This window comes from Gossypium hirsutum, chromosome D05 (genome assembly GCF_007990345.1).
Source record: "Gossypium hirsutum isolate 1008001.06 chromosome D05, Gossypium_hirsutum_v2.1, whole genome shotgun sequence".
Taxonomy (NCBI): Eukaryota; Viridiplantae; Streptophyta; class Magnoliopsida; order Malvales; family Malvaceae; genus Gossypium; species Gossypium hirsutum.
Window position 1 is genome coordinate 8,674,278 of NC_053441.1, and position 18,104 is coordinate 8,692,381.

At 31.3% G+C, this 18,104-nt stretch overlaps 1 protein-coding gene across 5 annotated transcripts; it reads right to left on the bottom strand.

Moving 5' to 3' along the window:
- Positions 1-529: 529 nt before the first annotated feature.
- Positions 530-3,983, bottom strand: LOC121217675 (cell division protein FtsZ homolog 2-1, chloroplastic). 5 transcript variants are annotated; one of them, XM_041093546.1, is made up of 6 exons: positions 3,796-3,983; positions 3,458-3,590; positions 2,064-2,775; positions 1,228-1,328; positions 861-1,064; positions 530-739 (listed from the first exon to the last, which is right to left on the bottom strand). In XM_041093546.1, the coding sequence occupies exons 3-6, from the start codon at positions 2,682-2,684 to the stop codon at positions 685-687; spliced, it is 981 nt and encodes a 326-aa protein (XP_040949480.1). In that variant the 5' UTR covers positions 2,685-2,775; positions 3,458-3,590; positions 3,796-3,983; the 3' UTR covers positions 530-684. The 5 variants fall into 5 exon arrangements, with proteins under 5 accessions (XP_040949480.1, XP_040949479.1, XP_040949478.1 ...); XM_041093545.1 differs by having other exon boundaries at positions 3,458-3,602; XM_041093544.1 differs by lacking the exon at positions 3,458-3,590.
- Positions 3,984-18,104: the final 14,121 nt, after the last annotated feature.

An 18,104-nucleotide genomic window follows, 5' to 3' on the forward strand; every position in this document is an offset into this window, starting at 1 on the left:
TAAATTATATTTCCAACTGAAACAAGCCAAACAACATAAGCAGTATTAGAACGGGGATTATTAAATCGACTTTTGTAGTATAAAGTTCCAAAAAAATTTTCTTTATCTGTAGATAGAGAGAATCATGTTCATAAAACATATAAAATTTGACGTTGATGAACTGCAGTCTCTTCCATTGTCAATGCAGGTTGAAAGGCTTGATTTCAATAGTGTTACGGCCTTTGTATTTAACTTCAAATAGAAGTTTGTACAATTGCTCCAATTAATATTTTTTCTTTGCTTCTATTGGCTGGGTTAGAAATTCAAAACAATATTTTTGAAAGACTTGTATAATTTCATCTGCTCAATAATTGGAAAAACTCAATTTGATTTCTTCCTTTAATTGTCTCTTTTTTAAGTACTAATTATCAGCAACAGGCAGGGCGATTTAATGTGGTCAAAACAACCACATCAAGCACTCTCATCTCTTTGTTTGCAGCAAAGATGAACTCAACAGCTTCAAACCATGGCAAAATAAGTACAACATATATAACCAAAACAGGATATGCTTTCTTCAATAACATCTCAACTTAAATAACGGAACATTCATATTATGTTCGGAACACAAAATAGGTAACTTATAAAGTACAGAATAAAAAACAGAAGTGTCCACTGCCATGGTTTATGCAAAGTCCTACCAATTCCTCAACGATTGGCCTTGGCAACTCTCTCGATTTCGTCCTTCTTCTTGATGGCATAGCTGCACAAACAACACGAGAATGATGAAGCAAGCTGTGGTAAATAAATGGGATTGCAAGGACAGTTCCTAGTTTCAAAGCAAAATAAGGTTCAAACACGGGAGTTCAAAGGCTGTTATTTACCTGTTAGATGATCCCTTTGCTGCGTTAATAAGCTCATCAGCTAAACATTCAGCGATAGTTTTAATGTTTCTGAATGCAGACTCACGATTACCAGTGGTGAGGAGATAGATGGCTTGATTCACTCGACGAAGAGGAGAAATATCAACAGCCTGACGCCTCACAACACCAGCAGAACCAATACGAGTAGCATCTTCACGAGGTCCACTGTTATATCAATCAAAAATCAACAAGGATTATCAAAGATTGATCCAACAAAGATAACCCAGAATTGGAAGATGTTTTAATTAACATCATCTGCTACTTTAAAGATTAAAGTCAGCTAGTGATACATTTGAAAAAGGAAATTCTTAAAGGTCATATAGGCCACCTGTTGATAATGGCATCAACAATGACTTGAATTGGGTTCTGATCAGTCAGGAGATAAATAATTTCCATAGCATGCTTCACAATCCTGACTGCCATAAGTTTCTTTCCATTGTTTCGGCCATGCATCATCAATGAGTTTGTAAGCCTCTCAACAATGGGGCACTGAGCCTTTCTAAAACGCTTAACTAAGTACCTCCCAGCAGTGTGTAAAACATATGATAGATTATACACTACTCCACATGTAAAACATTCAACTAAAAGGTTACATGGTACTTTTGCCTCAACTAAACCTATATCCAAAACCACACATTAGAATTTCTCGACAAACAAGCCATAATAAGACCCAGAAATACTGAAAATCGAACATCTTGAAGATTATAGATGCTACTTTTTAAGTAACTTCAGATCAAAACTAAAATCCAAAAATCAAGTGACTTTAGATCAAAATTAAAATCCAAAACAATGCTAACTTATATGGCTATAAACATACACCTGATGCTTAGCATGTAATAACAGTTTGCAGTTGCAGAGATAAGACATGACTTTCATTAAGATTTCAGTCAATTGAATAAGTTCCATGAAACAAGAAATTGCATATAAGTAGCAAGATTAGTTTTATTTACCATATGATCAATGAATATTCACCATAAATAAGAAGCTTGAAACATTTTCATTGACACATATTCTTGACCAGTTTCATAGTGGGGTCTAGTTCATGGTAAGTTCTTTAAAAGCCTAAAAAAGAGGTAATTTAAATTGAAACCACTCATGAAATCAGACTGTAACAGTACAAGTAATAATTAAAATTCTAACTAAATGATAAGGATGCAGACTTACAGTAACAAAAACCATATCAGCACCATAAAGAGCTGATTCTATTGACTCCTTGCTTTCTTTGGCAGCATTCATACCAATCTCTGGGTTTCCACCAGCACCAAGACCCCGAGTTAGCTCCTGACCAATTTGCAAACGGTGCTCAGGAAAGACAGGTGACAATTTCATGGCTTGAATATCAGTGTTAACAATCCAGAACTCTACACCCTTCAAAGCACTCTCTATCATACGGTTAACAGCATTTGACCCACCGCCTCCGACACCAATGACTTTGATCTTAGCCTCATTATAATTACTTGAACCCGTCATGCCCCCTAAGCTCTCGGGACTAGAGCTATCCTTTCTTGGGTTTGTTACTATAGGATTCCCTTCACCTCTAAGCATCGAAACTTCTGGGTGCATATTCAGAAAAGGGTCCTTATTTTGATATGGACTAACGCTATGGGAGTTGTTGGAACATCTAAAATGAGGCATATTAGACCTTTGGCTCGGACTCGAAGACCCGCATCTAAGTTTCCCTAAAGGATTCTCCATTAATATTCTCCCACCAAGAACATTAAGTACCCCCATTGATCTCGTATCTGAAGGTCTAAAATATGGCGATATCGATATAGCATTCGCCATTTTCCCAGCACTATGACACAAACTAGAAAATTTAAAGAGTCCTAAATAGCTTGAAGTTCAATTTTTCACAGTCAAGTCCTCTTTTCAGTGCCTGCATAAAACATAGAATAAAAGAAACAACTATATTCAAAAAGATTCATAATAAAAAAAGACCCATTAGCGCAAATTGTAACTCACTTAGCAGTATCAGCTTAAAACTACAAACTTAAAATAAAAAAATAAACCTTAAACCCAAAGATAAATTCTAAAAAGGCTATACTTCTCTAAATTGAAGAGCAAAAAGAGCTTATAAAAAATTGCAGCTAAAACCCAGAACAAGAAAATTAAAAAAAATGTATAAATTACATGAAATGCAAATAGAAATTAGAAAAAAAAATGGAATCTGGGTCTTAAAAGAGAAAGAGGAAAAGAAAAGGAAAATACCTGAAAGAGATGCAAAGTCCAAGATAATAGAAAAAACGAAGTTACCACTGGAAATGGGAGAAAGGGGAAAGGGGTTTTTCTTTTATATTTATATAATTTTATTTTGTAATTTTTATATTTCAGGGCTTAAATTGAAGCTCTTTTTGGCTTTAGCTCCGGTGAAATTCCTTTGTCAGGTTGTAGTTGATAAAAATAAATAAAGTAAAAAAATAAAAATAAATAAAGTTGTATTTCGGAAAATAAAAAAGAAACTCAAGAAAACTGAATTTATGAGATTGAAGAGCATTAGAAAATAAAAGAGAGAAGAACAACGCAAAATGAAATAAACATAATTTAGGTTGAAGATTCACCTTCTCCCTCTGGTTGATCGAGAAGCACGATCCAGGAAAAAGGAAGAAACAACAAGAAATAAGAAACTCTTCCACCAGAATCCAAACCTCTCAAAATCCTAAACTCTCTGTTTCAATTTCTAAGAGAGAAAAACTACAAGAAATACTAAAATTAAAGCTACGTCAACAATGGAATCATAATATAGAAAATTAAATATCTGAATTAAGTAAAAAGAGAGAGAAAAATCTAAAGGAGAGACAAATAAGGGGACAATGTTGAAGACAATGTTGAAAAATCTAAAGGAGAGAAAAATTAAAACAGAGAAAGCCGAAGACAATGTTGAAGCAAAGATTCATACCTGAAATCGGCCTCCGATGAAGACAATGTTCAGGATTTGTTATGAAAGCAGAAGAAATGAGGACAGAGCAATACCGATGGAAGAAGAAGCAGAAATCTATGAGGGCAAAAAAAGAAACGAAAATAAGAAATGGGTAAGGATTCTCAAATCGGTGCTGGAGGGGGGTATTAGCTATTACGGGACCGGGTGTATTAGGGAAGGAACAGATTTGGGACGTAATGGGAATACAACCAACCAAACAACAGATTAAGGGAGGATTAAGTGGGGCCCACCGATTAGGGGTGTATTGGCATAGCCAATACACCCAACCAAACATGGTGTTAGGGAAGGAACAGATTTGGGACGTAATGGGAATACAACCAACCAAACAACAGATTAAGGGAGGATTAAGTGGGGCCCACCGATTAGGGGTGTATTGGCATAGCCAATACACCCAACCAAACATGGTGTAATATTCTGTTTCTATACCTATAAATATTTTTACTATTTATCTCCTGGCCTGACCTTCTATGTATTATGTTGGTTTTGGGCCTTTGGGCTTCGGTTCCCCGTTATGTTTGTTCATTTTGGAAAGAAAATGACCTAGGACGTTTTTGTCTTTTTCTAAGTTACAATTCCGATAAGAATAAATGATTATAATTTATAAAGACTGAGCTAAATAAGTAATTTAATAACTATAATCAAAATAAATCTGAAGGAGAGAATTCATATATATCTACAAGTAACGCAACTAATCCACCTCTCTTCTGATGCAATAAGAGAAATGAACTTCGAAAGAAAATCAAAATTTTCTTCGCACTATGTTTTGTGCTTCTTAAATTTTCTTGCATTACTTCATCGGAGCTTCCAGTTGGGTCTTGTACATCTCTCTCCCCTAAAAGAAAACAGAGAGACGAGATGTACAAGACTGAGCGGCAAGAGCTGGCGCTGAGGAGTTGCCATAAGCTTCCTTTAGGAAGATCCAGACCACGCTCCGAAGTTCAAAAACCACCGTTAACTTTTAACGGGAAACCTTTGAGAGTCCCACTACTGTTCTACACTCTCGTGCAGACCTTAATTTATTGAAGGAGTTGTATGAGCATTTATTGATGAAACCCAAAGTTTAATAAACCTCAGAAAAAAGAATAAACATAATGTAAGATGCAAAAGTTTTTTAGATTTTTATGTTTAATTTTCGTATGAGGATAAAAATGGTCGTTCTGGTTCGGTTATTTAGGGTTGTCAAGGATTTCCTTTTATATGAAACTCATTTCTTGTCAAACTCCAGAAAATGGTAATTATTCTTTAGCAAATGAGTTATTTCAATCAAGCCGAAAAGACTCTGCCATGGCAGCTTAGACATCTCTAAAACAGTGTCAGTCGAAGTTTCAGTTGTCTTTTTCCTTTTTATTGATGAAACCCAAAGTTTAATAAACCTCAGAAAAAAAGAATAAACATAATGTAAGATGCAAAAGTTTTTTAGATTTTTATGTTTAATTTTCGTATGAGGATAAAAATGGTCGTTCTGGTTCGGTTATTTAGGGTTGTCAAGGATTTCCTTTTATATGAAACTCATTTCTTGTCAAACTCCAGAAAATGGTAATTATTCTTTAGCAAATGAGTTATTTCAATCAAGCCGAAAAGACTCTGCCATGGCAGCTTGGACATCTCTAAAACAGTGTCAGTCGAAGTTTCAGTTGTCTTTTTCCTTTTTATTGATGAAACCCAAAGTTTAATAAACCTCAGAAAAAAGAATAAACATAATGTAAGATGCAAAAGTTTTTTAGATTTTATGTTTAATTTTCGTATGAGGATAAAAATGGTCGTTCTGGTTCGGTTATTTAGGGTTGTCAATGATTTCCTTTTATATGAAACTCATTTCTTGTCAAACTCCAGAAAATGGTAATTATTCTTTAGCAAATGAGTTATTTCAATCAAGCCGAAAAGACTCTGCCATGACAGCTTGGACATCTCTAAAACAGTGTCAGTCGAAGTTTCAGTTGTCTTTTTCCTTTTTAATGTAGGAATGGTGAAGTAGGTAATTGGTAGTCTAACTTTCCTATATCTGATCCGATTACCAAGTTGAATGTAGGAATATCACATTTGAGTGTCAAAGTAATTTTGACTAAATTCAATTATCTGTTTTAATTATATTTTAATCTCAATAACATGTTTTTAACATATTTTCAATGTACAACTTAAAACCGAATGAAGTTTTTTAGTGAAACTTTATTTTGAATATTATCAAAAGTCATTACCCTTATTTCTGAAACATATGATATTTTGTAATGAACCTTATGATCATGTCATTAATTCTAAATTTATAAAATAATACAATTATCAACTTTTTACAAATAAGTCCTTTAGATGATCTACTCTAAAAATAGTTTATCCTCTCTACATGTTATTATTATTATTATTATTTACCGATCAATTTATCAAATAGGGCCTCCTTAATTCCTTTTATATACTTAATGTTTCAATAAAATATTTGTATTTCCTTTATGTATTAGCAAAACCATCCTTTGTAACAAATTCTTAATATTATAATTCTTCAATTATTTTCCTCCTCTCCCTCTCCATCTCAATCATTTGTGTAAATGTGTATACATGTATGTATATATGAACCTTTGATTTTGAGTATAGTATGCTTATAAACTCGAATTTAAGATCCGCTTTTTAATTTTGAAACTAGACTCAATAAAAAATTTACCATAAAAAATTTCAGAATTTTTAATTAAGTCAAATAATATATTTTATTCTTTAAATCTTCCTTTGTTATACCACTAGGCAGCTTTGACCTTTCTTCACAAAAAATCTATTATCTTTTAGTACAAGTCTCGTATTAAGTTACCATTTGTTTCCCTTGAAAATAGACTCATTACGATTTTATCCATATAAATTTCATCTCCTAAATATTTTTTTACATTTTATAATAATTTTTCAAAGTTAGAATAGGAGATCCCGAAATCATTCATTAGAATAGGAGATCCCGAAATCATTCTCGCCTTGTATCACAATAATTATTATATATCATAATCTAAAATTTCATTGCTTACACCGTTTCTTGTATGTGAAACTAGACTCAATAAGCTTTAATTCTATATCAGATTCAACCTCTAATTCAATTTCTACAATATTTAGTGAATTTTTGAAGTTGAACCACTAATGTCATCCAAAAACCGTTTTGGTGGTAATATTTACTTTTTCATGGTTCTTTTAACTTTCGTTCAACATACATAATCATTATGCTTTTGATTGCTACAGCTCACATATATTTAACATATAATTTTATCATAATTTATCTTATTTCAATTATATACATTACATAACTTTACAATTGAGTCCTTAACATCATGAGAATTCATCTTTTAATGTAATTTCACTTTAATATCACATTGTAATTTATCCTCTAACACATAACACATCATTTAAACTCTTCATCGTAATACTTTATTTAAGTTATAAATTTTTGTACACTTTATAATTTAGTCACCATTATCATGAATGCAAGTTAACTTAGTAATTCTGTCACACCATCACTGTTGATGAAATCATTATTTCGTCACACTTTATTTATGTTCTCTTTTTAACATTCAATTCCACATAACTTATTTTGTTTACTTTATAGTTTAGTCAAATTTCTACTACTTCAACGCACTAATTCAATTTCATACATAATATTTGTACATTCATAATTAATTCAACTATTTAACATTCTCTACGTTTAGATTAAAATTAAATAAAGTAACGTTCTTGTAATAGCCCGATTTTAGGCTTAGTCGGAACAGTGGTTTCGGGACCACAAATCCGACGAAAAAAAAAATGTAATGGCTTGAATTTTCAGAGGTGTCGGAACGGTGATTCGAGATCACTAAATTCGACAAATGGGTAGAAAATATTATTAATTTAGCAAGTATAAGTTAAATATGAAGTTAGGAAAATTTTTGAAATAGTGAATAGTGCACTAGAAATAAATATTAAAATAATTAGAATCGAAATGAGGTATCAAGACCTCGGGGATTTTAAACTGAGCCATAAATATTTTTATAAATATTTATGGAGTGTTAAAAAGTTAGTATTAAAGTTTCGTTAAGAAATTTTAAAGTTCCGATAATTAATTGAACAAAAAGGACTAAATTGTAACAAATGCAAAATTTTGGGAAATGATTAAATAGCTTAAATGATAAAAGGAAGAGGGCTTAAAAGCAAATAGACCCAAGGTCTATTTGGGCTGGACGGCAGAGGCATGAAATCAGCAAGAAAGTAAGGAGAATTAAGGGCAAAATTGGAAAATTGCAAAATTTGCTTAATAAAGTTAGGACCCAAGTGGAATTATCTAGATTTCTCTTCATTTTTCTGAATTCTCATCAGCTAAAACACCATGGAAGGGCTTCTTCAAGCTGGTTCTTCATATTTTTATTACAAGTAAGTTCAATTCTTGACTATTTCTTGAAATTTTTGTATTTTTATGACTTTTACAACTAGGCCCACTTGTTAAATTCATTAGTTTTTGATTTTATGAAAGAAGTTGAAAGTTGATATGAATATGTGCTGGAAGTATATGATGATTTAGCATGAAATTAGAGCTTTAAATTGTTCATATGCTGATTTTATTGAAAGAATTGAATAGAAAGTGAATGTTTGGGACCTAATAGTAAAAGAGTTTGAAGATAGAGTTATATGTGGCAATTCTGAATTTCAATAGTTGTGTAACAACTTATAATGTCTAGTAAAATACTAATTGAGAAAATTAGATTAATTGAGGGGTTAATTGAGAAAGGACCGAATTGTATAAACTGTGAAATTTGGGGCAAAATGGAAATCAACATTTTGCACTAAAGCAGTTTTGGACAGCAGCAGTAGTGTAACTTTGAAAAATCACCAAAAATTGTAGAGATTGAATTAGAGGATGAATAAAATATGAAATTAAAGCTTATTGAGTCTAGTTTCTTATAAAAGAAATGATGTGAGCAATGGAATTGTAAATCATGAGATATAATAGATTTTGTGAGAAAAGGTCAGAATGAATTCGGGTTCCCCTGTTCTGACTTTGGAAAATCATTAAAAATTGTACAGAAATGATTATGAGTTATAGTTTATATGGTTAGAATCCTTAATGAGTCTATTTTTAGAAGAAACAAGCTAAAACATCATCCGAATTCTGTACAATGAGATAATTAATTTTTAGTGAAGAGTGGTCGGAACTGTCAGACAGCGAAACAGGGGAAACTTTAAAGAATAAACTGTACTATTTGGCTGAACCAAAAATTATGAAAATTTTATGGTATGAAGATATGTGAGTCTAGTTTCAGGGAAAATTAACGGATCTTAATTTAGAGCTCTGTAGCTCCGGATAAAAATAATTTAGTGACTCTGACTCGGATAAACAGCTTTGAATATACATGTTAGTGAATATTGAAATTATGGTTAATGTTGTTTAAGTGTGTTATACACATTAAGGATGTGGAATGGAGAGGAGGAGGAGGAAAATTGGGAAATATATGAATGATTCGTGTATAAATGGTCATATGTTTGATTATAACTCATAAACGATGAAATATGAATGATGCTTATTTTTGTGCATTATTGGTCATGGTTTAAGCTCATGTGTGAAAATAAAGTTTCATAGTATGTGTGTATGGTATATTCAGTATATGATTTGGCATGAAATAATACCATGAATGGTTTATGAATTAACACATGTTGGTAAGCTTGATATATGAATAAATGATCAAATTGAGCGGAACGCCGGATTTGAGTACTTCTGATCAAGTGATAAAGTGATAAGTGGTAGCTTTAGCTACACTTATCTGATCAAGTGACAAGTGGAAAGTGATAAGTAATAGCTTCGGCTATACTTATCTGATCAAGTGATAAAGTGATAAGTTATAGCTTCGGCTATACTTATCTGATCAAGTGACAAAGTGATAAGTGATAGCTTCAGCTACACTTATCTGATCAAGTGACAAGTGGAAAGTGATAAGTGATAGCTTCGGCTACACTTATCTGATCAAGTGACAAGTGAAAAGTGATAAGTGATAGCTTCGGCTATACTTATCTGATCAAGAGACAAAGTGATAAGTGATAGCTTTAGCTACACTTATCTGATCAAGAGACAAAGTGATAAGTGGCTACACTTATCTGATCAAGAAACAAAGTGATAAGTGGCTACACTTATCTGATCAAGAAACAAAGTGATAAGTGGCTACACTTATCTGATCAAGGGACAAGTGATAAGTGATCATACGTAAGACCATAGTTATACTATGGCAAAGTGAAAGTGAAGTACTCAATTTTCCGTGACCGTTCCCTAATTTGATTAAGGATGGTAAGTGACAAATGGGCCCAAAAGAATTAAAGTAAATGGATAAGTGGTAGTGTATTTATATCAGGACGATGTTGTTATTCAAACTAAAGTGATATTTTCATTGCTAAATTGAGAATTTCATAAATGTGTTATTGAATGGTATAATCAATAAACATTGAGTTAAATGGTAAATACGTATTAGTTTTGAATTTGATGTCATTGAATTGTACGTGAATTAAATGGAAATTTCTAGTGATATGATTTAAATTATGAGCATGAGAAATTGCGAATTGAATGAAATGGAAATGAAGCATTAAATTGCATGAGTATGTATCGGGTCTCGCAGGCCCTAATTATTATGATTATAATATTTTGAGGATATATTGTGAAAAGTTATAGAAACATGTTAATTATTTTTGAAAGTTTTAATTTTGATGAAATTTTATAACTCGGTTAAATACGTTTACAAGTGTATGTGTTTTGGTAATGCCTCGTACCCTATTCCGGTGTTGGATACGGGTAAGGGGTGTTACAGTTCTTAAAGTACATAATATGTCTCTTTAATCTCTTCACTTTCTCCTCAACTTTCTTCATTTCCAACTCCGGTTTCTTTCTTCCAAGGTGATATTCTAACTCTTTAGTATCTTTAGGGCTAGTTTGGCAATATTTTTGAAAAGTGCTGTGAAAAGTGTTTTTAAGAAGTGCTTTTAATAAATTTGAGTGTTTGGTATTACTTAGAAGTGATCATGGGCCGGGCAGCCCGCCCGAAATATGGGAGGGTTCCGGTAAAAATATAGGCCCAAAATATGGGTTTGGGCAAAAAAACGAGGCCCGTTTAGAAAATAGGTCGGGCCTCGGGCACCACTTTTTTGGCCCGGGCCTGGCCTGTCCCTAATATATAATAATTACATTTTTTATTTTTAAAATATTTTTTTTATTTTTAAAATAAATTTTTGATGTTTATTAAAAAAATGGGCCGGGCCGGGCTTAGGAATTTTTTCTTGGGTTGGGCCTGGACAAAATTTTAGACCCATATTTCGGGCCGGGCCAGGCCTAGGACGGGGGCCGAATTTTTTTTGGGCCCGGCCCGGCCTGGCCCATGATCACCTCTAGTATTACTGTCAAAAAGTGCTTTTGAGCAATAAAATGTCCATTTTAGACATGATATTATAAAGTAACAAATATGTATTTAAATAATGTTCAAATTAGTTAATATTATAATATTTTAGCAAAAATATAAAAAAATAATTTATTATAATTTATTGTTAATATTTTAATATATAATATTAATTTTAATAATTAATAGTAATTATTTATTAAATTTCATTAGAATATACAAACTATATTTAAATATTTAAATATAATAATTAAATATTTGTAATTAGATATTGACACAATTGTATTATTTTAAAAATTATTTTTTATTTTTAATTAATGTTTTTAACACATTTGTATATATATATTTTTAATTAATGCTTCTAACGTCTATTTGGAAGAAGAAATAGTAAGGTTAAAAAATAAAATACCAGCCAAAAGCATTTTTGGGCTGAAAAAAGTTATTTTTTTTGTTTTTTATCTGTGAAAAAGTACTTAAAATAAGTTAAAAAAATTTCTACATTGACGTCTGTTCTTTATTGCTTTTTAGGGAAAAACACTTTTTAATGAAAAAACTCTGAGAAGCATTGGAGAACACAACCTTACTTCACTTCTCATTTTTGGCGACTATGAAAATAAAAAAAAAATTGAGAGAAAAAGTGGGGTTTCATGGTAGATGACCAAATTGTTAAAAAATGAAAACCCCTCTTTGTCTATTTATAGTTGAGGTGTTCATGGGCCGAGATGAGTTTGGGTCAGGCCCAACCAAAATTTAGGCTCGTTTGCTAGGCTTAAGCCCAACTTAAAAATGGGTCTAAAATTTTGCTCAAGCTCAGCCTGAATAAAAATGCTAAAACTTGGGCTTAGCCTGGTCGTATTACATTTTTTATATTATTTTTATATAATTTTAAAAAATATATAATACATCAAAAATACTAAAAATATTAAAATAAATGTTTCCCAACAAATTGAAAATAAATTAAAAACTATATATGTATACTTAAATAATACTAAGATAGGTGCAACTTAACAAGCAAATGCCTCTAAAATAGTAACAAAATTAACAATAAAATAAGAGTTATATAATATCTAAACAATAACAATAAAATAATAGCAACATAATAATGAAATAGTAGCAAAATAGTGAAAAAAATAAGAAAATAGCAACAAAATAGAAAAAATAACAATAAAATAAATAAAAAAAACAACAATTTTTTTTGCATATTCGGAACAAGCCAAGCTCGGGACAAAAAAGCCTTATTTTTTTGTTCATGCCTATTTTTCGAGTCTATATTTTTACCCAAACTCTCTAACTTTTTGAGTGAGCCCATCAACAGATCTAATTTATAGCCAACTTGAGAAGCAATGGATGGATGGGGAAATTTCTATATTTTTTTAATAATATATTATATTAATTAATTAATTAAATGTTAAAATATATTATAAATAATAAAATATTAAATCAATCAAATTTCAACACTTTTCATTCTTAATTATTATACCTTAATGTTTTTTCAAAATCTCATCCGTAAGTCACTACTCACTTTTAGTAAAATTAAAGTTTTAGTCCTTCTTATTTCTATACTTATTCAATTTAGTCCTTGCATGACAATTCCAAGTCATAACAAATTTGGTTATTTTTCTTCTTGGTCTTTTAACTTACTCATTTTTAAACTTTAACCCCTCAAATTTTGAATATTACACTTAAGCTATAAACTTTTCACATATTTACAATTTAGTCTTTGCTTTAAATTAATGTATCACAACATTCTTTTTAATTCATTTTTTTTTCTTGGCATCACTCAACCTTTCTTTTATATCTTTATATCATTTTTCACCGGAAAAATCAATTATACATCATTCAATTTAATACTATTTTTATATTATATTGATTTTAGGGTATTACAGGTTATTTTCTTATTATAGTTTTTGTTAGACCTGTGATCTTGCAAGTTTCAAGCTAACTATTTTCTTTATAGCAACTTTGGTTTTTTTGTTTAAACTGCTTATCTCGATATTAATAATAACATTTGCGCCAAAACTGTGTAACATCTTTATTTACAATGGCAAAAGAAGCAGCTAGTTCTTCGGAGCCTAAAAACAAGGATGAGTTTGAACAGATCATAGTAGCTCGGGCATTGCTAAATTACCAAGGAAAGGAAAAGATGGGTGGCTATGCCAAACTCCTCCAATTCCTCATATCGTTTACAAAGAAGTTCTCTATTCAGAATCCAAGACCAACAAGTCCACAACCTATTGCTACCACCTCAAAAATCGTTTCCATAATCCGCCCGTATTGGCATCACTGAAAGCACCTGCACTCCATCTGCAGTATTCCCTCAGCCACCAGCATCCACTACACCAAAACAGGCTTTTAGTGGCGTTTTTAGCGGTGTTTGGATAAAAAACGCCACTAAAAATCGAGCATTAGCGGCGCTCTTATAAAAACGCCGCTAAAGGTAGAGCATTAGCGGCGCTTTTTGGAAAACGCCGCTAAAAATAAGCATTAGTGGCGTTTTCTAAAAAGCGCCGCAAAAAGCCAAAGCCCAACGACACCGTTCTCTGAGTTTTGGGGCCTTTAGTGGCGTTTTTGAAGAAGCGCCGCTAATGCTCGGGCCTTTAGCGGCATTTTTTAAAAGGCGCCGCTAATGCTCTGGCCTTTAGCTGCGTTTTTGAAGAAGCGCCGCTAATGCTCTGGCCTTTAGCGGCGTTTTGAAAAAGCGCCGCTAATAATAATAAAATCTAAAACCATTTCAATTATCTCATTCTTTGATATATTCTCAATTAATGTTTCAATTATATATTTTTATTATAAGTTGAAAAAATTGATATTTCGTTGTATTTATTATATATTGGTCAAATTTACATTTAAATGATAACAAATAATATGTTTAATACAAAATGTTTTTATTAAAGAGAAGTCCTAACTCCTAACTATTTATTATTATTTTTCAATCACAGTTTATTTAAACTACTTTACTAGAAAAATATATTAAATTATGAGTAAAATAAAATATCATAAAACTTAAATTGATAGTTCGATTAAATAAATCAAATAAAGTAATATAAAACACCAAATATGGTGATAAATAATATTATATATTGATAATTTTATTACCAAAAATAATTTTATATTTAGTTAATCAAACATGAACACAACAATGACCTAATAGTACCTACTCAAGAGTAAGAACTGAAAATGAATGAAAAGGGACAAATGAAATTAGAGTATTAATTTTAAATATTAATTTCAAATATAATTGTAAAAGATACGATAGTATTAATTTTAAAATATTTAATTTAATTATCATTATAGTTGAGGGTTTAATATATATGGTTTAGAGTATATATATGGTTAATTTAGGATTTAGGGTCAATTTAAAAGTTACAATTTTAAGGCTTATAGATTATGAAATTAGGGATTATGGATTAGGGATTCTAATTTAAGGGTTGTGATTTAAGGTTTATGTGTTAGGGGCAGGGGTTAAGGGTTAGAGGTTAAGATCAGTTATGGATTTAGGGTTTATGGATTTAGGGGTTAGATTTAGATTAATTAGTGTGTTTTAATTTATATATTAAATAATGTTTATGGGTTAAGAATTCTGAGTCGGGTTAGGGTTTAGGGATTAGGGATTTAGGGTCGGGTTAGGGTTTAGAATTTAGATTAATTAGTGTTTTTTAATTTATATATTAAATAAGGTTTGGGGGTTAATGGTTAGGGGTTTGGGGTCAAGAGCCAGTGATTCAGGGTTTAGAGATGTAGTGTAACACCCCTTACTCGTATCCAACACCGGAATAGGGTACGAGGCATTACCAAAACACATACACTTGTAAACGTATTTAACCGAGTTATAAAATTTCATCAAAATTAAAACTTTCAAAAATAATTAACATGTTTCTATAACTTTTCACAATATATCCTCAAAATATTATAATCATAATAATTAGGGCCTGCGAGACCCGATACATACTCATGCAATTTAATGCTTCATTTCCATTTCATTCAATTCGCAATTTCTCATGCTCATAATTTAAATCATATCACTAGAAATTTCCATTTAATTCACGTACAATTCAATGACATCAAATTCAAAACTAATACGTATTTACCATTTAACTCAATGTTTATTGATTATACCATTCAATAACACATTTATGAAATTCTCAATTTAGCAATGAAAATATCACTTTAGTTTGAATAACAACATCGTCCTGATATAAATACACTACCACTTATCCATTTACTTTAATTCTTTTGGGCCCATTTGTCACTTACCATCCTTAATCAAATTAGGGAACGGTCACGGAAAATTGAGTACTTCACTTTCACTTTGCCATAGTATAACTATGGTCTTACGTATGATCACTTATCACTTGTCCCTTGATCAGATAAGTGTAGCCACTTATCACTTTGTTTCTTGATCAGATAAGTGTAGCCACTTATCACTTTGTCTCTTGATCAGATAAGTGTAGCTAAAGCTATCACTTATCACTTTGTCTCTTGATCAGATAAGTATAGCCGAAGCTATCACTTATCACTTTTCACTTGTCACTTGATCAGATAAGTGTAGCCGAAGCTATCACTTATCACTTTCCACTTGTCACTTGATCAGATAAGTGTAGCTAAAGCTACCACTTATCACTTTATCACTTGATCAGAAGTACTCAAATCCGGCGTTCCGCTCAATTTGATCATTTATTCATATATCAGGCTTACCAACATGTGTTAATTCATAAACCATTCATGGTATTATTTCATGCCAAATCATATACTGAATATACCATACACACATACTATGAAACTTTATTTTCACACATGAGCTTAAACCATGACCAATAATGCACAAAAATAAGCATCATTCATATTTCATCGTTTATGAGTTATAATCAAACATATGACCATTTATACACGAATCATTCATATATTTCCCAATTTTCCTCCTCCTCCTCTCCATTCCACATCCTTAATGTGTATAACACACTTAAACAACATTAACCATAATTTCAATATTCACTAACATGTATATTCAAAGCTGTTTATCCGAGTCAGAGTCACTAAATTATTTTTATCCGGAGCTACAGAGCTCCAAATTAAGATCCGTTAATTTTCCCTGAAACTAGACGCACATATCTTCATACCATAAAATTTTCATAATTTTTGGTTCATCCAAATAGTACAGTTTATTCTTTAAAGTTTCCCCTGTTTCGCTGTCTGACAGTTCCGACCACTCTTCACTAAAAATTAATTATCTCATTGTACAGAATTCGGATGATGTTTTAGCTTGTTTCTTCTAAAAATAGACTCATTAAGGATTCTAACCATATAAACTATAACTCATAATCATTTCTGTACAATTTTTAATGATTTTCCAAAATCAGAACAGGGGAACCCGAATTCATTCTGACCTTGTCTCACAAAATCTATTATATCTCATGATTTACAATTCCATTGCTCACATCATTTCTTTTATAAGAAACTAGACTCAATAAGCTTTAATTTCATATTTTATTCATCCTCTAATTCAATCTCTACAATTTTTGGTGATTTTTCAAAGTTACACTACTGCTGCTGTCCAAAACTGCTTTAGTGCAAAATGTTGATTTCCATTTTGCCCCAAATTTCACAGTTTATACAATTCGGTCCTTTCTCAATTAACCCCTCAATTAATCTAATTTTCTCAATTAGTACTTTACTAGACATTATAAGTTGTTACACAACTATTGAAATTCAGAATTGCCACATATAACTCTATCTTCAAACTCTTTTACTATTAGGTCCCAAACATTCACTTTCTATTCAATTCTTTCAATAAAATCAGCATATGAACAATTTAAAGCTCTAATTTCATGCTAAATCATCATATGCTTCCAGCACATATTCATATCAACTTTCAACTTCTTTCATAAAATCAAAAACTAATGAATTTAACAAGTGGGCCTAGTTGTAAAAGTCATAAAAATACAAAAATTTCAAGAAATAGTCAAGAATTGAACTTACTTGTAATAAAAATATGAAGAACCAGCTTGAAGAAGCCCTTCCATGGTGTTTTAGCTGATGAGAATTCAGAAAAATGAAGAGAAATCTAGATAATTCCACTTGGGTCCTAACTTTATTAAGCAAATTTTGCAATTTTCCAATTTTGCCCTTAATTCTCCTTACTTTCTTGCTGATTTCATGCCTCTGCCGTCCAGCCCAAATAGACCTTGGGTCTATTTGCTTTTAAGCCCTCTTCCTTTTATCATTTAAGCTATTTAATCATTTCCCAAAATTTTGCATTTGTTACAATTTAGTCCTTTTTGTTCAATTAATTATCGGAACTTTAAAATTTCTTAACGAAACTTTAATACTAACTTTTTAACACTCCATAAATATTTATAAAAATATTTATGGCTCAGTTTAAAATCCCCGAGGTCTTGATACCTCATTTCGATTCTAATTATTTTAATATTTATTTCTAGTGCACTATTCACTATTTCAAAAATTTTCCTAACTTCATATTTAACTTATACTTGCTAAATTAATAATATTTTCTACCCATTTGTCGAATTTAGTGATCTCGAATCACCGTTCCGACACCTCTGAAAATTCAAGCCATTACATTTTTTTTTCGTCGGATTTGTGGTCCCGAAACCACTGTTCCGACTAAGCCTAAAATCGGGCTATTACAACTTTCCCCCCCTTTAGGGATTTTCGTCCCCGAAAATCTTACCAGATGGTAGGTTAATGATTTACTTCCACAGTATATTTCAAATTCGCACATGATTTTGGATTTTCATATCTTTTACAGATAATCACATAAATTCATAAGAAAATCAGGATAGCGATATTTTAGCATCTGAAGCTACACAAAGTATCGAAAAATTACAATCCATATAGAATGATATCCATTTTGATAATCTGAGTAGTTTTCAGAACTATCAAATA